The 22,073-nt window shown below is 43.4% G+C and overlaps 1 protein-coding gene and 1 long non-coding RNA gene across 8 annotated transcripts in view; one reads left to right on the top strand and one right to left on the bottom strand.

Annotated features, from left to right (window-relative positions):
* ZNF385C (zinc finger protein 385C) overlaps window positions 1–22,073 on the bottom strand; it is a 158,680-nt gene that overhangs the window by 88,176 nt on the left and 48,431 nt on the right. For 6 of the 7 annotated variants that reach the window (XM_079949646.1, XM_079949645.1, XM_079949643.1 and 3 more), the window contains exon 2: window positions 12,006–12,260. In XM_079949646.1, coding sequence (XP_079805772.1) covers window positions 12,006–12,258 — 253 coding nt within the window. In that variant the 5' untranslated portion in view covers window positions 12,259–12,260. Of the gene's footprint in view, window positions 1–12,005; window positions 12,261–12,543; window positions 12,566–22,073 lie in introns of those variants that run through there. The other variant, XM_079949647.1, reaches the window with a different exon arrangement.
* On the top strand, window positions 794–15,597 carry LOC307201129. The gene is made up of 3 exons (XR_013832567.1): window positions 794–967; window positions 5,566–5,723; window positions 15,395–15,597. It is a non-coding gene; the product is annotated as an uncharacterized lncRNA (long non-coding RNA).

Raw genomic sequence — 22,073 nt, 5'->3', positions numbered from 1 at the left:
AAACTACAGCTCCCAAGACTATTGGGGGGGCGTGCTTTAAATGTACGGCATGCTTTACGCCTGGCATGCTTTCAGGCTTCTGATGACTGAGATGAAAAGGGATCTCCTTTTGGCAATTTTTCATGGATCCCTCTGAAGGAGAGTGAGAGTGTTCATGAGGTCAGCTGCCCTGAAAGAGCACACACATCCCAAACGCTGAGGCAACCAGTCGCACGGGTTCTGTTTTATGGTGCCAAGCTGCAGCTTAAAAAGCTGTTGTAGTACAGCGTTGCAAGACACAGAGTACTGGCCTACCTCCCTTGGCAGCAGGATCAGGCTGCACTACAACTTTGTTTGCCATCAGTGGTTTGGTGCTCTGATGCCTACAAGATTTCTGATTAGCTGTGATGACTCAAACAGGGATGACATGGAGGGGGCGTGTGTGCCACTGATGCAATGGCTCAGTTAATGGATGGGTTGAGAGGAAAGAACTGGGAGATTTGAGAGGAAGTTCAAGGGCAAACATTTGACATACCCCCAGAATTGGATTTCGAACTTTCTGATCGAACCAAATGCAGTCCAATCATCTCGTGAGCAATGACTGTTTCACTATGAAAAGGTCCAAAGCTCAAAACACTCAAAATAAATAAAGAGAGAGGTCAGCTAGCTGCCTTGATTCTGGAAGCTGATTTAGAAATGGGAGTTTCTGCTCACATTGTTTTTTGTCAGAATTCTCCAGCTTCCCCTCCCACCACGCCATACGTATATAAGAAAACGCCAGCAAAGGTTGGGGGGCAGGAAGGGAGGAGATAACAATATTTTTTTTTGCCTAGAGCAGTAACATGGCCTGAACTAGCCCTGGCTTGATATGAGGCCTTTTGGGGGGAAGACATCGTCATTTATTCTTGTCGTCACCAGATAATTTCCCAACACGCTTTCAGAGCTATCCTGTCCCCTGGAACAACGGTAGCCCACCTTGGAGGAAAAGGTAACTTTCACCAACGGCTTTTGTTTGACCATCTCCAATCCATAGCTCTGCTCACAAAAAACTGCCATAGTCCCATTTTTTGAACTCCCCCCCCCTGAACCCCCCCTTTCTCTAGCTGAACCTGTCAGCTGGCATTATCATCACGGATGTGCTCAACCATCACAGGCAAATGAGCCCCCCCAGCCTCCCTTGCAGCCCAGCTGTACCCTTTGCTGTTTGTGCCAAAAACTCTCCCTCTGCCACAATGCAAAACGAAATTGTTTGCCACCCCTCCTCCCCCCGCACTAAAATAAGAGCAGGAAATCAGCAAATATTTTTCAAAATCATGTGCTGATAATTTCCTGCTCTTATTTTGGTGCAGAGGAGGAGGAGGAGACTGAGCAGGGAAGAGAGGGCTAAGCAGAGCAAAGCCAATGCAAGAATTGCTTTCCTCCTCCGAACTTAAGGAAAATGGAATTATTTGGCACGTTCAGATCTTTCCTTTAGTTCTGTTCTGGACTTTGGCTATCACAGAAAGGACACTATCCCCAAACAAAGAAAATTTAAAAAGGGAAAGGAATGGAGGCAACTCTCGAATTATGGGGGAGTTAACGTTCCAGGGATCACACGTAAAGTCAAAATTATGTTTGGTCAAAAAACATGGAGTTCACTGGCGGATGGGATTGCCGAAGTCTTTTTTTACCTGGACACCTGTCCCCAGCTTTTGATTTTTTAATAATTATTTAATTGCCAAGCACATATAGCTGGATGTGCGCAAGTTAAATACACGTAAGTTGTGAGTTACCTGTACAGGGGTCAGCAAACTTTTTCGGCAGGGGGCCAGTCCACTGATCCTCAGACCTTGTGGGGGGCCGGACTATATTTTGAAAAATAATAATGAATGAATTCCTATGCTCTGCAAATAACCCAGAGATGCATTTTAAATAAAAGCACACATTCTACTCATGTAAAAACACGCTGATTCCCAGACCGTCCGCGGGCCGGATTGAGAAGGCGATTGGGCCAGATCCAGCCCCCGGGCCTTAGTTTGCCTACCCATGGTATAGATAAGGATGCCAAACCAAGTGGGGAAATGGCATTTAGTCCTTGGAAGGACTAAGCTGAGTCAAGCAAGCTGCAATCCTTGCCACACTCTGGCAAAAGCACACAGAACTGGGGACACAGAGCTGCTGCCAACTCTCATCCTCCCAGTAACGTCTAGCCAAAGATGCACGTGCGACATGACACCGTTTCACTCAGAGCTCCCCTGACCCCTGCCAGCACCAGCCAATGAAGCTGAGCAAGGGCAGGGAAAGCTCTGAGCACAATATCACATCGCATTAGGCACTGTCTCTTAATAGATGTTACTGGGTGATGCAGGTCAGAGATACAGCTTGGTGGAAACGGCATGTCCCTATAATGACGTCTGGCTTGCATTGAAAGTAGACATTACAGAAATCATGTGACTAACCAAGAGTGGCAGCCCCATGGCTCCTCCTCCTCTCTCACCCCCCCCCCCCCAGCATTCACTAAAAATGTGACATTCCCTGCTTTCACAAGTGACAGTCAATAAAGCGCTGAGGAGGCAAGGGAGCCTGCAATGCGATGGTGTCATATTTTGGTTCGCCACACTTTGTGGGGACTGAATTCAGAGGTTGTGAGCAGCTGCAGGGCTGCTGCTTTCAGTTGTGGCTGTATGATTTCCATAGCATCTCATTTAACCTGGGAGAGGTGGGAAAGAGTTACCTAGAGATAACCCGCTTCTGAATAAATAACGGGTCTGATTAATTCAGCACCAGTTTTTTTTTAAAAAAGCAGATGGTCAAATGCAAAATAAAGGTTGTTCAGGCCTTGCAAAGCATCGCTGCCATAGACGGCAGTGTAGACAAGCCCTAAGGAGAACATCCTTCCTGCCCCCCCAAATGTTACACTGCGGACTTGATCAGATGCAAACTGACAGGGCCCAAGGCAAGGCTGATTGGGGAGCTCAAGCTGAGGTGGCTGTGGATGTTTGCTGACTTTTTGGGGCCACGGACTTAGGAGGGCAGACTGAGGAGCAATGGGAAGAGATATGACAAAATCATGAACACAAGCTGAAATTCTGGCACCTTGCACCTCAGCAACACCAGTACCAACAAGTCACATAAAGGCCATTTATGAATTAAAGAACTGTAATCCATAATCAGGCTGGATGAGAAATTGGGCTGGCCCAATATCATAGTGCAATTTGCAGGTGCCTAAACATCAGAAAGTGAGGGAATTTTTATATTATCTGAAAACTTTAATCCTAATGGATACTGCCCTAATGTAAACAAGTTCTATACAGCAAAGATCCCCTACAACTTTAATTAGAAACTTTCTCCTTGTGACTTCTGTTTTTGCTGTTTTCTAATCAGTGCAGACTAGTATTACTGATCAAGTGTCCTTTAATCACCCTGTAAATAGCCAGTTCCTGTTCCCTGGGAGCAGAAAGATTTTTATTATTGGGTTCCTTTTTTATATAAAAAATTGGCCTGATTTATCAACAAAATAAAATAAATGGAAAAGAACAAGGTAAACAGCAAAAGAAAATAAATGGAAAACAACAACTCAGTAATTAAAATCCATTCCCTGCAGAGAACATAAATTGACTAATTACGTGGCAAACAGTAATTAACTTAGGTGGGCTGTGCTAAACAGGAAGCAATTAGAGACAGCAGAAATTATTCCATCTAGAGAAGGAATCTTCTAATTAAAGACACAATAATCACGAAACAACTCTATTTCTAATCTGCACTGGCCAGGCTGGTGCTGCAACCAGGAAGGAAAACCTGGAACACAATGGGTTTCTAATTATGTTTAATGAATTCTCCCTAAAATGTGGGGAAGATGGTAACTACAGACTAAAAGGCAAGCATGGAAGCATCCCCCCAAAATAGAAGTAGCTTCAAGCACTATGTCTTCGTTTACAAAAAATGAGAGCCTTTCTTCCCATTCAGTCTAAATTTCTGCTGCCACATAATGTGGCAATAACCCATTCTATCAGCACTATAGTGTAGAGAAAGTAGCCTGAGAAGTATTGCTATAAAGAACATGCTTTTCCCCTCAACCGCCCCCTCCACCAAATCCTGAGTTAGAAATGGGGGGAGAAAGCGAGCTATGTACAACCCACAAGTTCTGCAACTAGCCTCAGATACCCTGAAAAAAAGACTTCCTGTGATCCCTTTAGTAGCAGCCGTGTCAAAGTACTTAAAGCAGAGATGCTGGTGAGCAAGTCTGGCTGTGCTGTGTATGGCTCTGCTGCCCCCTCCAGAATTCACACGGATACTAGAAAACTGAGAAACTGCAAGGCAAGCTTCCAACAATGCAGCTTCTCTACTGCAACTGATTCCCAAGTTATGCTGCAGTCCAGGTCCAGGTAGGTCAGGCATAGGCAACCTTTGGCCCTCCAGATTTTTGGGACTACAATTCCCATCATCCCTGACCACTAGTCCTGTTAGCTAAGGATCATGGGAGTTGTAGGCCAAAACATCTGGAGGGCCAAAGGCTACCTATGCCTGAGGTAGATCATGCCGGAGGCTGCCAGTCCAGAGAGCTGAGATGGGGAACTGTTGTTGTTTGTTATTCTATACCATGCTTCAATCAATCAAACATCAAAAAGACAAACATTCATACCATAGTAACAAACATACCCCCCCCCCCCCCGTTTAAAAGGCCGTGGATTGTTTAATTAGCCAAAGGCCTGGGAGAAGAGGAATGTTTTGTCTGATGCTTAAAGATACGAGTCTCCCTTTGGAGAACATCCCACAGGCAGGAAGCCACCGCAGAAAAGGCCCTGCTCTCATGTTGCCACCTTCCAGACCTCTCACAGAGGAGGCATGAGGAAGGGCCTCGGATGATGACTTAAGGGTCCAGGTCAGTTCATATGAGGAGAAACGGTCCTTGAGGTATTGCGGTCCTGAGCAGTTTAAGGCTTTATATTAATTAATTAATTTAATTAGCAGCCAATGCACTCGGGCCAGGATTGGCATTACATGCGCAAACCGTATTGTCCCAGTGAGAAATCTGGCCGCTGAATTCAGTACCAGTTGAAGTTTCCGAACTTTTCAGACAAAGAGTAGGTAGGTTCAACTAAGTCTAGCCCAAAGACTCTAAGTTCTGATTGGAATACCCTTTAAAAAATGCCCAACGTTAAGAAAATGGGGTTCATTGAGCTCTATATTGGGAAAAAGTAGATGTGCCAAAAGTGATGGGTTGACAAGTCAAAAGTGATGGGTTGGACATTAAATCTACTAATTCACTGGATGAAAAACAGGGAAGAGAGGAGGAAAAGGTGTTAAAATCTATCGTTTGGCACGCTAATAAAATTCAGTTCTAGGAGCAATGAATTAGAATGAATGGTTAAGGAACTCATGGCGTGTTCACGATGAGCTAAATAAATAGAGAGGTCGTTTATTTATTAATATAAACAGTGCCAGCACCAAGTTCTAGAGGCCTGTTGGGAAAGAGGCCCTCAATGGGACCACCTCTTTGAGTAGCCTCTCATTAATGTCCCCATTGCCCATTCAGCTGCCCAGTGGAAGAGAGCAGGGGAAGTGAAGGATGATGCTCTGCCTCTCCATTCTTGTTACTTATTGCAGGCACAAAGAGGGCCAGTGAACAGCACATAGGAAAAGCAGCGGAGCCCGGAGGCCAGGATGTGTGTGAACAGGAGTTGCCCTGCAGAGATGTGGGCCTCAGCAGGTACCCAATTGTGCCTACCTCTGATGCTAGCCCTGTATGTAAAAGGAAGAATATAGTAAAAGGAAGAATATAGTAATTGGATATGAATGATTTAAGATGTTTTGGGTTGCAATTCTGTAACTGCTGAACATAAATCTAAATATGGGGTTGTTGCTGTTTGAAAGAGAAAGAAAGTGAGGATTATTTAAGGAAGGGGGAAAGATGGCAGGGAATATGCAAACATAAGAAATTTAAACAGTGCTCAGGTACAGCAGTGAGTGAAATGGGACCGCCACCGAGTCGACTGCAAGAGCAGTCCTATAAGCTCCAACTGGGATCTACTCAAAAGAAGCAACACTGACCCACTTACTAAATTCCTCCCACCCCAGGCTGAAAGCAGCCTGGTGATACTCACTGCTTACAAGTTACCCTGGTGAATAAACAGCAAATCGTATTCATTCCCTCCAACTCACAGCAGAATGTGTAGCATTTTTATGAGCTGCTTTTGACGCCCCTGTTGAAAAAGATGCCAGCCAAGCAAAAGCAAGCAAACACGCTACCCCCAAGCTCAGCTTTGCCTTTTCTAAATTCATGCTCAGAGAAGTTGGCAAAGATGAGTAGCAATGCGGCTGGTGGTGAAATTTTTAAACCAACACCAGAAACCAAACGAGGGTGGTGATGCGGTAGTGATCGCAACAGCATTTGGAGCATGTTTCTGGCCCCTGCTTTTTCCTCTTTCTCTTTATAATTTGATTTCTCTGTGAACTGGCTCCATGCAACCACATGTTCCATTCAAAGGGGCATAATGCACAGTTCACTCAGACTTACTCAGAAGTAAGTCTAATGGGATTTGCAGCAGCCTTAGGATGTCTAGGACTAAAGTGAACCATAGATTGTATGCAACGGAGAGAAACCAAAACCCAGCACTCCATCATCACAAGCAATTCTTAAGACAGCTTTTGTGTTTCCCATGTGTGCAATTTGAATGTAAAACCTACACTGGTTAGAATATACATTTGATTTCAAAACAATCCTCTTTTGCTTTCTACGTGGCATTTCCTTAGGCTCAGTGCAGATGCAAGGCTGCCTGACTTTCTAACTATGATTAGATCAGGAGCAGTCCACCGGCTAGCAAACACTCTTCCCTTGCTCAGGAGCATTCTATTCTTCTTGTTCATTTCCCCAAGCCAATCATAGTTAGCATTATTTCTGAACCAATGTTAGCAGTCATGACTAGAAATAGCTTGCAAACTAAAGTCTGAGTTAAGCTATGTTTACCAAAAAAAAAATAAAGATGAAGGCACAACAGTAACTATCGATTGCAACAAAAAGGAAAGGAAGGTGGAAATTTTCATAGGAGAAGGATGTGGAAGCCACACAGTTAGATTAGGCAGTATTTGGTTTACAGAAGAAGTTAACGTCATCTTTTAGCACACTCATTCTATACTTATTTCTTCAAATTGGACAGTCATATATATCCCATATTCAGGGCAGTCGCATTGATTGTTTTTTTAAAAGTTGACAAGTCATCAGCTCTTTAACCAATTTATCTGTCACATTCAAATACAGTTTGCAATATTACCAATATTTCAAAACAGGTGCCCTCCTAAGATATAAAAGCTAATACAAAGTGTGAGATAATTTAAAATTTAATGAACAAAAATGACTAATGAGAAAGAAAGGCCATCATTTTAAAATTATGTTTCTCCTAATGATGCTTGAAAGCCAAAGTAGGCTCAAAAATATTTGCCATTTTCATCACTGATTAATCTACTAATGACTTAACAAAAAGACAGGTTACTGTCCCGAGCAGCAAACAATCTAAATTTTTGCATGAGGAAGTAAAAGAGGGATGGGAGGCAGACTGAGGTGAGTGCAAAGAGGGGAAATAATATAAATCTACTTTGGGGGAACTTCCAAATGGCCTGTTTATTGAGCATTAATCCTAATTTCTTAGGGTATTTAATTAACGTTCCAATTTGTTTGCGGGGAGGTTAGCTGACTATCACGCTAAAATCAAGTGTTATCCCACACTCTCCAGGGCATTTTCTCTTTGCTTTTCTTATTGTGAAAAGTCTGACCTTTGGGGAAAGCAAGTTTGTTTCACAAGACCTCCCAAATCAGTTATAATTTTGCAACCTGAATTTGCAGGTATGTTACTGGAAGTTACCCCAAATTAGCAGAAGGGTCCTCAGTTTCAGGCAGAGGATGAGAACATAATGGGTTAAGCCAGTGGAAAAGGTGACTTTTGAGATGGGAAATGAAAGGGAAATGGTACCACATCGGTATTCTGGGAGGGTGTTCCAGGAATAAGGGTGGCGCCGGCCCATCCATGAGGCAAGGCGAAGCGACCGCCTCAGGCGGCAGGGTCCACCCAGGGCAGGAGATCCTGATGTTGATCTTTCTTTCCCCGCTCCCTTGTTCCTGATATAGAACTTCCCTGACCCCTTTTTCCTTGGCAGGGAGAGACGCCGTTTTGAGGCCTACCCCAGGCTGGTCCTGCCTAAGGCACACCAAGACAATAAGAGATATTTGGGCAGCAGGGGGTGATAACTACTGTCATATAGGTCGAGGGAGACACCTGTTATCATACAGATTGCCCCTCACAGGGGTTGCCCTTAAGGAAATACTGCGGTTGTGGCAATGTTTTCAATGACAATCACAGTTCAGACTCTCTATCACACTTCCTGGAGGATGCGTGTGTAGACGGGGGTGCCTTAGGTAAAGGTAAAAGGTAAAGGCCCTTTCATGGATCACTGCCTTGCCGTGGCGAAGGGGCTTGAAGAACTCAGAGAAGCTATGAACTATGCCGAGCAGGGCACCCAAGAAGAACAGGTCATAGTGGAGAGTTCTGACCAAACGTGATCCACCTGGAGGAGGAACCGGCAAGCCACTCCAGTATCCCTGCCAAGAAAACTCCATGGACAAAGACAACAGGCATATAAAAGTTATGACGCTGGAAGATGAGCCCCTCAGGTCGGAAGGCGTCCAACATGCTACTGAGGAAGAGCGGAGGACAAGTACAAGTAGATTCAGAGCTGATGAAGCGGCTAGGCCAAAGCCGAAAGGATGCTCAGTTGCGGATATGCCTGGAAGCGAAAGGAAATTCCAATGCTGTAAAGAAAAATATCGCATAGGAACCTGGAATGTAAGAACCATGAACCTGGGTAAGTAGGAGGTGGTCAAAAATGAGATGGCAAGAATAAATATTGATATCCTGGGCACCAGTGAACTAAAATGGACGGGAATGGGTGAATTCAGTTCGGATGACCATCATATCGACTACTGTGGGCAAGAAACCCGTAAAAGAAATGGAGTGGCCCTCATAGTCAACAAAAGAGTGGCGAAAGCTGTACTGGGATGCAATCTCAAAAATGATAGAATGATCTTGATACGAAGCCAAGGCAGACCTTTTAACATCACAGTAATCCAAGTTTATGCACCAACTACTAGTGATGAAGAAACTGAAATTGACCAATTCTATGAAGGCTTACAACACCTTATAGAAGTGACACCAAAGAAGGATGTTCTTCTCGTTATAGGGGATTGGAATGCTAAAGTAGGGAATCAAGAGATAAAAGGAACAACTGGCAAGTTTGGCCTTGGAGATCAAAACGAAGCAGGGCAAAGGCTAATAGAGTTCTGTCAAGAGAACAAGCTGGTCATCACAAACACGCTTTTCCAACAACACAAGAGATGACTCTACACATGGACATCACCAGATGGGCAGCATCGAAATCAGATTGATTATATTCTCTGCAGCCAAAGATGGAGAAGCTCTATACAGTCAGCAAAAACAAGACCTGGAGCTGACTGTGGCTCAGATCATCAGCTTCTTATAGCAAAATTCAAGCTTAAACTGAAGAAAGTAGGAAAAACCACTGGGCCAGTAAGATACAATCTAAGTCAAATCCCTTATGAATACACAGTGGAAGTGAGGAACAGGTTTAAGGATTTAGATTTGGTGGACAGAGTGCCTGAAGAACTATGGATGGAGGCTCGTAACATTATACAGGAGGCAGCAACGAAAACCATCCCAATGAAAAGGAAATGCAAGAAAGCAAAGTGGCTGTCCAACGAGGCCTTACAAATAGCAGGGGAGAGAAGGCAAACAAAATGCGAGGGAGATAGTGAAAGATACAGGAAATTGAATGCAGATTTCCAAAGAATAGCAAGGAGAGACAAGAAGACCTTCTTAAACGAGCAATGCAAAGAAATAGAGGAAAGCAATAGAATGGGAAGAACCAGAGATCTGTTCAAGAAAATTGGAGATATGAAAGGAACATTTCGTACAAAGATTTCCATAATAAAGGACAAAAGTGGAAAGGACCTAACAGAAGCAGAGACATCAAGAAGAGGTGGCAAGAATACACAGAGGAATTATACCAGAAAGAAATGGATGTCTCGTATACCCCAGGTAGTGTGGTTGCTGACCTTGAGCCAGACATCCTGGAGAGTGAAGTCAAATGGGCCTTAGAAAGCAGTGCAAATATCAAGGCCAGTGGAAGTGATGGTATTCCAGCTGAACTATTTAAAATTTTAAAAGATGATGCTGTTAAGGTACTACACTCAATATGCCAGCAAGTCTGGAAAACTCAGCAGTGGCCAGAGGATTGGAGAAGATCAGTTTACATCCCAATCCCAAAGAAGGGCAGTGCCAAAGAATTCTCCAACTACCGCACAATTGCACTCATTTCACACGCTAGCAAGGTTAAGCTTAAAATTCTACAAGGTAGGCTCAAGCAGTATGTGGACTGAGAACTGCCAGAAGTGCAAGCTCGATTTAGAAGAGACAGAGGAACCAGAGACCAAATTGCAAACATGCGCTGGATTATGGAGAAAGCTAGAGAGTTCCAGAAAGACATCTACTTCTGCTTCATTGACTATGCAAAAGCCTTTGAATGTGTCGACCACAGCAAACTATGGCAAGTTCTTAAAGAAATGGGAGTGCCTGATCGCCTCATCTGTCTCCTGAGAAACCTCTATGTGGGACAAGAAGCTACAGTTAGAACTGGATATGGAACAACTGATTGGTTCAAAATTGGGAAAGGAGTACGACAAGGCTGCATATTGTCTCCCTGCTTATTTAACTTATATGCAGAATTCATCATGCGAAAAGCTGGGCTGGATGAATCCCAAACCGGAATTAAGATCGCCGGAACAAATATCAACAACCTCAGATATGCAGATGATACAACCTTGATGGCAGAAAGTGAGGAAGAATTAAAGAACCTTTTAATGAGGGTGAAAGAGGAGAGCGCAAAATATGGTTTGACGCTCAACATCAAAAAAACGAAGATCATGGCCACTGGTCCCATCACCTCCTGGCAAATAGAAGGGGAAGAAATGGAGGCAGTGAGAGATTTTACTTTCTTGGGCTCCATGATCACTGCAGATGGTGACAGCAGCCACGAAATTAAAAGACGCCTGCTCCTTGAGAGAAAAGCAATGACAAACCTAGACAGCATCTTAAAAAGTATAGACATCACCTTGCCAACAAAGGTCCGTATAGTAAAAATTATGGTTTTCCCAGTAGTAATGTATGGAAGTGAAAGCTGGACCATAAAGAAGGCTGATCGCCGAAGAATTGATGCTTTTGAATTATGGTGCTGGAGGAGACTCTTGAGAGTCCCATGGACTGCAAGAAGATCAAAGTATCCATTCTTAAGGAAATCAGCCCTGAGTGCTCACTGGAAGGACAGATTGTGAAGCTGAGACTCCAATACTTTGGCCACCTCATGAGAAGAGAAGACTCCCTGGAAAAGACCCTGATGTTGGGAAAGATGTAGGGCACAAGGAGAAGAGGACGACAGAGGACGAGATGGTTGGATAGTGTTCTCGAGGCTACCAGCATGAATTTGACCAAACTGCGGGAGGCAGTGGAAGACAGAAGTGCCTGGCGTGCTCTGGTCCATGGGGTCACGAAGAGTCGGACACGACTAAATGACTAAACAACAACAACAACAAAAGGTAAAGGACCCCTGGACTGTTAAGTCCAGTGAAAGGCAACTATGGGGTTGCAGCACTCATCTCACTTTCAGGCCGAGGGAGCCGGCGTTTGTCCACAGACAGCTTTCCGCGTCATGTGGCCAGCATGGCTAAACCGCTTCTGGAGCACGGAAGACCGTGACGAGTGCCAGAGCACACGGAAACGCCGTTTACCTTCCCGCTACAGTGATACCTATTTATCTACTTGCACTGGCCTGCTTTTGAACTGCTAGGTTGGCATGAGCTGGGACAGAGCAACGGGAGCTCACTCCGTCACGGGGAATCGAACCGCCGACCTTCTGATCTGCAAGCCCAAGAGGCTCAGTGGTTTAGACCACAGCGCCACCCGCGTCCCAAGGCGGTGCCTTACCTTGGCGTGGCAGCACTTTGCCTTTGTTGAGCTGCTTGAGGCGCTTCTGGTGAGACTTGCCATTGTAGTGGATCTGGGCCTGTACTGCTGAATTGAGCTGGATGTTGCACACCTCACAGAGCGTGAACGACGGGTGCTTCTTCTCCCTTTTTGTGCGCTGCTCTGGTGCGCACCCTATACCAGAGCTCTCTGTGAGGGTCCCAAAGATGCTGCTCCTCCCTGGGGAGTGGGGTGGGCTCAGGGGCCGCTTCATCCCTGTGGGGACGGGAAGGAGAAAAAGAATTAAAATAGGTACTGGAATCTGCCTGATGAGACACACTCAGTGGATTTGGGGAGCAAAAGTCACCATAACAGCTTCAGTCTTCCCCATCTATCTCTGCTGGTGATATAGCTACAAAACCAACAAGCAGTTCATAGAAGCGTCCTCTAGATGGAGTTAACTGCCTTCGCTTTTGCCTACAATACAGCTTAATTCAGCTGAAATCACTGCCAGGCAGAACTGCAAGCATTACAGCATCTTTATTTCGCTGGTCTCGACCTCAGCGCTCCCTCTTTGCTCCATGGTGGAACTTCGAGACAGCCTTTACCAGGTCTATTTTTCTCTGGAGGGGAAATCACTGGAGACATCAGATCATCAAACTTTGCAACGACCCGTTCCTTGGCAACTCCAAATGTTGTCTAAAGCCCGAATTTACACAGTGTCATTCCAGGGTTAAGTGAGTTTGAAACAGACCCGCTTTGGGTTCCTGGATGTGTTCAAAGGGCAATTCAGAGGTTTTAGCGATGCACGTGGAAAGAGAAAGTTACTCCTCTTTCATTCCACAGTCTGTGACAGTACTGTACAAAACAATTGCAAGGCGATTATCTCCAGAAGGGAGTTCACGCTTGCCTAGAGGAATAGCAAAACAGCAAAGGAATGTGGCTGAAACACCCTGGTAACAAACAGGACCTGAGCACCGGTTCTAATCCCACCACTGCCCCCTCCCATTTGAAATACGAAGACAGAAGTTGCCCGCCTTACAAGAGTGCTCTAAAAATTACTGCAATTATGCAAACAGCCTTAAAAAGCCTTTAAATGTACCATATAAACGCTAAGTATTATTTGTATTGTGCCTTCAATGGATCATGACTGAATATAGAAGGCAGGAATGATCATAGGACTCGCCCATTTTATTCTTGTTGTTAAACAGTTTTCATATTTTTATGTTTTATTTCATATTTATTTGACGGTATTTCATACTTTACATTGTAAAATGTTCTGTAAGTTCCCTTTGAGACGTAGAAAGTGAGGAACAAATATAAGACTTAAGTGGTTTCCAAACTACCCCCCCCAACCTGAAAACCGCTAAGGCTATTTGCGGACCGTGTAACTATTTTTCTGCCTGTTGTAGAAATTCTAACGTTCTGTGCTAGATGCTGTATGAGCTTTAATCACATTTTTATTGCTTCGTTTATTTCTTATATATTGTATTCACTGTATTAAAATTTGCATCCCATAAGACAATAAAATACAAGAAATAAAAGAAGAAATAAAAATACAATCAACAGTTATTGCGAAGGATGTGCCATCTCCTGTCTTCAAACACAAATCCACAGGTAGGCCACTGGTGGCCCACAAACCAGTTTGGGAACCCCTGTAATAAACAATAAATATTTAAAAATAATACTGATCTTTTCCCTGATTCCTCTTCAAACTAAAGTCTGTTCCATACATTATACAGCAGCAAGCCCAGCACTAACACTGAGCAAATAATCAACTGGGTGGAACTGGCTGATTTTGCTTAGTGGAATTTTGTTGGAAAGCAGAATTCAGTCGTGCCACTCTGCCACACAGCATCTGATTATTGAAACCAGTTTGGGATTAGAGGGTGGGATGCTGGCTACATGACCCAGAAAGCTGTCTGTGGACAAACGCCGGCTCCCTCAGCCTGAAAGTAAGATGAATGCCGCAACCTCATCGTCGCCTTTGACTGGACTTAACCGTCAAGGGGTCCTTTACCTTTTTTTAGCTTAGGGAGACTCAACTTTTTTTGAAGATCTCCCCCCAAAAGCTCAACAACATTTTGTCTCTCTCCCCAACAAAAATCCTGTACCTCCCATGTACCTCCCATGTCCATTACTGAAGATCTGCCTACACACCATACATTTAAAGCAGGGGTCAGCAAACTTTTTCAGCAGGGGGCCGGTCCACTGTCCCTCAGACCTTGTGAGGGGCCGGACTATATTTTTTGGGGAAAATGAACGGATTCCTATGTCCCACAAATAATGCAGAGATGCATTTTAAATAAAAGCACACATTCTACTCATGTAAAAACACCAGGCAGGCCCCACAAATAACGCAGAGATGCATTTTAAATAAAAGCACACATTCTACTCATGTAAAAACACTCTGATTCCTGGACCGTCCGCAAGCTGGATTTAGAAGGCAATTGGGCCTTAGTTTGCCTACCCATGATTTAAAGCAATGCCCTCCCGTCAAAGAATCCTAAGCACAGAGTTACAATTCCCAGCACACTTAAACCACAGTTCCCAGGATTCTTTGAGGGAGATGTCTTTAAAATGTTATTTACATGTATTGCTGGGATCACGGAGTGCAGGCTCCCACAAATACAACTCCAGCTGAACCTCACACCCTGGGAGCATGCAGACTGCCCCAAAATAGGAATGCTGATCCACGACCTTCTCACAGAATGTCCTATAACATCCGCACCATGGGGTGCCACAAGCTGAGAGCAGGTGCGCAGCAGAACATCATGTGGGATGCTGACAGCCTGGAACATGTGCAGAGGAGGGCAACCAAGATGATGAAGGGTCTGGAAACCAAGCCTTATGAGGAACAGTTGAGGGAGTTGGGAATGTTTAGCCTGGATAAGAGGAGACTGAGAGGAGATATGATAGCCACCTTCAAATATCTTAAGGGCTGTCACATGGAAGAGGAAGCAAGTTTGTATTCTCCTGCTCCGCAGGGTAGGATCCGAACCAACGGCTTCAAGTTACAAGAAAGAGGATTCTGACTAAACATCAGGAAGAACTTTCTGGCTGTAAGAGCTGTTTGACAGTGGAACGGACTCCCTTGGAAAGTAGTGGACTTTCCTTCATTGAAGGTTTTTAAGCAGAGGTTGGGTGGTCTTCTGTTATACATGCTTTAGTTGAGAACCCTGCATTGCATGGGTTTGGCCTAGATGACCCGCAGGGCCACTTCCAACTCTACAATTCTACAATTATATGAAGTGTTGGAAATGTAAAGAGAAAGAAGGTTCTTTTTATCATATGTGGTAGTCTTGTAGTACGGTTAAAGCTTACTGGGAAATGATATATAATGAATTGAAAAAGATGTTTAAAATAATGTTTGTAAAAAAAACTAGAAGCCTTCCTTTTGGGAATTATAGGGACAGAACTACCCCAACTGTATAGAAATTTATTCACTACAGCGGCAAGAATGTTACTTGCCCAAAAATGGAAAGAAGAAGTCCCAGCGAAAGAAGAATGGATACAAAAACTTATGGAATATGAAAAGGCAAAACTTACTGGAAGAATAAGAAATCAAGGAATAAGAAATCAAGATAACAAACTTTTTATAAAATAATGGAAATGGCTTATTGAATATTTACAAACCAATTGTAAACAGATAAGAGCATTGGCAGGATTATTGCAGTAACCTGCAGTTTTATAAGAGTATATATTTAAAGTAAATGAATAAATGAGTAAAGTAAGTTAATTCGGAAAATGCAGAAAATATAAAAAATAATAATTAAGGGATAGCAGAAAGAGGGGGTAGGAAGTCTAGTTTCAAAATGTTAAAATGATTGTATAATTATTGAAATGTATAAAACTGAATCATTAATAATAATAATAATACAATTATATGAAGAGGATGTGGCAATGATGTTTTTGAGATCTCTGAGATGAGATGGCGCAAGAGTTTAAAGCAAGCAAGTAGCATGATTGATGTCTATGAGACTTTATGACACTAGTGAAATTTGTGGGGGAAAGTAATATGGGAATAGATTCAGCACTGGCTAAAACTGCGCTGAACAGGTTAAATCTGTATACGGGCTCCAAGACTCAAGGTACACCAGCGAGCTCTTGCACCCTGCCAAAGTCTCACACGACCTCTGACCCAGATGTGCTATGGTGTGCAACTGAGTTTCCGGTGGCTATATTTCATTAACTGCTTTCCCACAGGTGACCAGGTTATTTTTAATATTGGCAGAAATTAAAATTGGAAAGTTATCTGGACAAAATACTTTCAAAAGGCCACTGCTCTCTAAAAAAAGGATACACGGCCACTCAAATTAGCTTGGCCCACCATCACAGCTCCAGTTACAGAGTTTTAAATAACCATTAAATATTGTGGATGTGCTCATCTCATTCACTTAATCTCTCCGGTGCCCATTTGTCCCTCCTGGAATATTAGGCACTGCAATTCAGCAATCTGCCATTCTCCCCAAACAGATGAACAGAATTAATAACGAGAACTCTAGGTGTGATAATTACCATGGTATTAGTCATTCTCTGGAGCTACATTGCATTGTATGTGCCTTGCATAATACTCTGAAGGAAAACCAGGCGCTGTGTGCATGCATACTATGATTTAAAGCACACATCCTCCCCGAAAGAATCCTGGGAACTGTAGTTTATCCCCCACAGAGTTTTAATTTCCCACCATTAACAAACTACAGATCCGAGGATGGGGGGGGGGCATGAAATATGCTTTAAATGTATTGTGTGTACACAGCCACTCATTCCAACAAACTTTTTCTGCGGGACAACTGACTGGAAGAGATTTGCCCACAAATTGAGTCTTGCCAATGGGTTTAGGAGGAGAGTTTCTCATTATTGCAAGGCTTGTTCAATTTTAGAAGTACCATCTCTGTGTCTTAGATTTAAACTGTATATAATATTAACCATACACACATACATACACAACTGTATGTCCTTAAACTGTATATAATATTAACCACACACACATACACATACAGTGGTACCTCAGAAGTCAAACAGAATCCGTTCCAGAAGTCCATTCGACTTCCAAAACGTTCAGAAACCAATGTGTGGCTTCCAATTGCGGCTTCCTGCAGCCAATCAAAAGCTGCGGAAGTTGCATTGGAAGTTTGGGTTCCAAAGAACGTTCGCAAACTGGAACACTCACTTCTTGGTTTGCGGCATTTGGGAGCCAAAACGTTCGACTTGCAAGGCGTTTGGGATCCAAGGTACGACTGTATGTCCTTTTCTAAAGCAACTGCCAATACTGCAGTCTCCAGCTGATGACCAGTACATTTTGACCCTTTCTTCTCGGTCCATTTTTCTCCTCTGAACAGACTCCTCCCCCTGAGATGCATTTGGACCATAGGGAAATGATACCTGTGTCTGCTTCTTGAGATATGGAAATAATATGTCAGGGAACAATGGCATGTGATTAATGTCATGTATAATTTGAGATTGAACCTCAAGTGGGGCTCAGCCCTGGACCATATTTCCAGTGTCAGCCTCTATTTCGGGAATTTGTGAAGTACACAGAATACACAGCAGGGCAAATTCACCCTTGCCTATGTAGCCATGGAAAGAGAAACAAAGGAACAAGAAATGCAATTTAACTGTGAGGTCACAGCAAGCTGCTCTGAGGTCCAATACTGAGATTCGAGGCTTCTTGGAAGCTACGCTATGACCAAGTCAGATAGTTCAGTTGGTTAGAGTGTGGTGCTGGTAATGGCAAGGTTGCAGGTTTGATCCCCGTAAGGGGCAGCTGGATATTCCTGCATCGTAGGGGGTTATTTTCAAGATTCCTTCCAACTGTATGATCTTTATGATTCTATGAAAGATGAGCTACACCCATCTGTGTAGATAGCTATTGCGGTTACTTAGTGGTTAGGGAAATCACTCTGCACATGGCTCGCTTACAGCCGCACTTTTTACGATTGCTTCACTGCATTCCCGAGCAGGAGCCTACGGCAGCCAAGATGCTTTAGGCAAGTTTCTTTCTTCTTTTTAAATTCTCAGCTAAAGCAGACAAACTTCTGTCCCTTAACAAGACCTTAAGTGGCCCAGGTTTTAAAATAAAAAAGGAAGATCTTCCAGCAGCAGCTGTCAGAACAAGCAGCAATGTGAGGGGGAGGGGGTTGGAGAGAGAGAGAGAGAGAGAGAGAAGGAGGAAAAGGGACACTGGATGTGGATGATGGATGGCAAGAGATCCTTGACAGATGTCTAAATCTCTTTGAAATAAAAGAAGGTCAGAAGTCACACTCCGGGACAACTCAAAAAAGCACTTTGCATTAATACCTTTTCAAGCACCCCTACTTCCAAGCAAGGGCTGCTTGGACCACAGCAGGAAAAAGTGTAAGCACAGAGAGCAATTTCTCACCCCAACACAAACAAAATGCAACATGATACCAAGCCTGCGATATTCACTCTGCACTTTTATGTGACTTTGCCAAGTGCTAAGCCTCTGGAAAACACTGCTCCCTTTTACCCAAGCATCTGAACATGCTCGGGTATTTGTCTCCCATTTCCCCAGCCTAACAGACAGGTAAATCACATAGTTGAAGAAGCATCCCTTCATAATAAGTTTGAGCTATCCGCTGTTATACCCCCTCCACAACATGTGCACAAAATTATATTTCATTGTTTGCTGTTTGATTGGGTTTTTTTCTATCTGACTTTCCAGCTGGGAAGCCTTGTCATTTCTTCAAGATGAACAGTTTACATGGGCCTGCATAGAATATATATTTCCTGCCACTCCCTTAAAAACAGTCCCACAGATCAGGCCAGCCTTCAAACTTTGAATGCAGAATTGTGTCATGAACATGCATACCAAGTTTCAATGTAAGAGCTTAAAGTTCAGGGGAGATCACAAAGTTCGAGGGAGTTTCAATATAAGATCTTAAAGTCCAAGGGAGATTATATCCAGCATCTCATTTTGCACAGTCAATACTTTTTTGCTCCATTTCTGAAGTTCAGAGGTGAATGTGGATCACAAAGTCAGCTTTAGGTTCTCCTTAACTTTTCTTTGCTACAATATTTGCGTTACAGGCCAAATATATACTCTGTGTGTACAAATTTTGTCTGTATTACCCCCCAGAGTAGGTTTTGTTTTTTTTGTTTTTTGCAGTTTAAAAAATCCTATAAAATACAATTTTGGGAATGGGGAAGAGATGAGTATGGACTTGCAGAAGTACAAAAAAGAGAGAAAATAATATCCTAAGGGGGAGAACCCCTGAAGCAGATGAATGAGGATCGAGTGCGCTCACTGGGCAGGGAAAGCTGACAGACTATTGATAAAGGATGGAAAATTGGGTGGGAGGAGGACTGGAATGGAGTGTCCTGTAAGTGGCATGGCTGGTTAACTGGAACACTGGACAGAAACACTCTACAGTACAGAGTTTTTGTGTTATACTAAAATGAGGCTTAGCCCTGTAAGTTTGTCCAGCACTAGGATGGAAGCCCTGAAATATATGAAACAATATTAATGAGCTGCATGTCTGATAAATGATACATATGATATACGGTATGTCTTTTCATTATAGACTGGGGTGGGGGATAGATGCAATGTTCGAACTTCGACAGGCGCATTTTGCACTTTGTTATCGGCCACTTGCGACCAAGTGAAGATAGATGCCTGGGAGCCAAGATGCCGGCTGACATTTCCACCATCTGGAGGTGCATAGCTGAGGATCCTTGGATCTGGACCATTTTCACACACTAGCAACACATCCTGTAGAACTCTATTCAGTTATATTTTATCTGCACAATCAGAATTGGTTTCTTCCTTCCAAACTCTCTGCTACAGTGGATAATTCACTCCTTTCTTGCTCTCTAGCTACAACTAACTTTAAACACACACTCCCATTGAACAACAGGCCAGTTGTAGGAATTACAACTCCCAAACCACGTTGGGTTGACAGTAAATCTGAAAACAGTAAGCAAGCTGTCAGGAAGAGAGGCTCGCCACCTCATTTATAATCCCCATAGGTCAGTTTTATAGCTCTCGTAATACAGTCCATAACCCGGGGTCTTTTTTCTATTTTAAATCTTAATAATGCCATAAAACACAATGCTGCAAAAGGGGGGGGGATAAAGCGGAAAAGGTGGAGCAGGTGCATGGCAGTGACAAACGCTAGCGAGAATTCAGAATGGCACAAATAAATCTGAAACGGGTCTGGTTTATAGACAGGGCTCAAGTAGATAAGGGAGGGGAGACTCTCTCGGGGACACCAACACACACTTTTAAGGGGAAAGTTATAGAGAGTAATTCTTGGTAGCCCAAGGAGGCTGTATTTTTAGAACCTTGGACAATTCCTTAACCATTTAGTGTATGCCTATAAGGTTTTATTTACCAGGTGGGAGGGGAAGAGCAAAGGCCAATTCATTCAGCCTTCTCCCTAAATATTATAGAAAATATTATGCAATTGCACCTTCCCATGTAGATACTGGTCTTTGGCACACACAAAAATCAGCAACCTGAGACTTGCAGCTTCTCTGCCCCCAACAGTAACTTCTAAGTCTTCGGTGATGCAAAGCAGAACAGGCTTTCAGTGTTTACATCTGCCTCTCTGTGGTTTAAGGGCTCCCGCAGATGACCTGTTTATTCAGCTTATTTTGCTTGCACAAAGTCAGACTGTGTCTCATTTTTCCTCCCTGAGCATTCATTCCAATTTGTTTACAAGGTGGCTATGTGACCATGAGCGTTGATCCCGATTTGCTTGCTGAGTGTTTACACATCTTTCCGTTAATTATGAGTTCATCCCACACTTTTTCGGCGCAATTTCCCTGCCATGAGATCTTCAGTCTCAGATCTCCAGTGTCCTATCGAGCTTGGCTCCTTGTTTGTCCTGCAAGCTTTCCTTGTGCGATTTGGCTTGTATTTCTAGAAATGTAATAATTCTCATAGTTAATCCTAAAGGATCTCATTCCAAGCCTAGGAGTCTGTTTCCGACATTAGCCAGCCAGATACAGTGGTGTAGTGGTAAATTTGAAGTGCAAGAGGTTGTTGTGACAGTTCCCATAGCCATGCCCTGAAGAAGAGCCCCAAAATGTCAGCAGCTGTGCATATACACACAGGAGGGGAGGAGGAACCAGAAGTGCATAGAATAATACCCAATTTATTAGGATCAGCGTCACTGCAAGCCGTCATAAGCAGTCAGTGGCACTTACTTCTGACTGCATAGGTTCCGCTTGTGAAGCACACCACACTTCAGCAAAAAGCTCTTCAGCCAGCTGCACGAGTTTTCCTATTACTCTCATATCTAATTCCCACTGACAGATCCATCCTTCACAAATGTGGCTAATGATAATCCTGTTTGAGAGACATCACAAGTCAGCGGCCATGCATGCATTACTGTATTTAAGCTTATTTTTTTGGTAAACTACTTTCAGCACAAATCTGTGGGAAATGCAGTATATAAATAGACTAGGTCTATATTTTGCAAACCTTTTGCCTTGAACGTCTTAAGATCAGTGTGCCCAAAACTGTATATAAATGTGCATATCAGCATGAAGTTTTCTAGATAGAAGACATGTTCTTTTTTCCCAAAGAGCTGAAGACTGATTGCTGAGTAGACGCTCATTTCACTTTCATCTCCATTGAATGGAATATGTTTCTTTTTTTTCCTGGCACTTTAAACCAGCAATGTCTGTTTGATGAGAAGCAAAAGTACCTGTGCATGCACACTTACATTTTTCAACCAGAGTTCTCTGAAGATTTGCTAGGCGAGGTGGGAGAGCGTCCACTGAATTTTACAATCTACCTCCCCAGGCACTTGACTTTCCCCTTATATTTTTAAATAAATTGCTTATTACAGTGGTACCTCAGGTTACAGACACTTCAGGTTACAGACGCTTCAGGTTACAGACTCCGCTAACCCAGAAATAGTGCTTCAGGTTAAGAACTTTGCTTCAGGATGAGAACAGAAATTGTGCTCCGGCGGCACGGCAGCAGCAGGAGGCCCCATTAGCTAAAGTGGTGCTTCAGGTTAAGAACAGTTTCAGGTTAAGTACGGACCTCCGGAACGAATTAAGTACTTAACCTGAGATATCACTGTACCAGTTTTAGCTGTGATATTTTTTTTTTAA

The sequence above is a fragment of the Podarcis cretensis genome (assembly GCF_951804945.1).
Source record: "Podarcis cretensis genome assembly, chromosome: 13".
Classification (NCBI taxonomy): domain Eukaryota; kingdom Metazoa; phylum Chordata; class Lepidosauria; order Squamata; family Lacertidae; genus Podarcis; species Podarcis cretensis.
The sequence above is the reverse complement of the archived record's forward strand: the minus strand, read 5'-3'. Positions and strand labels throughout refer to the sequence as shown.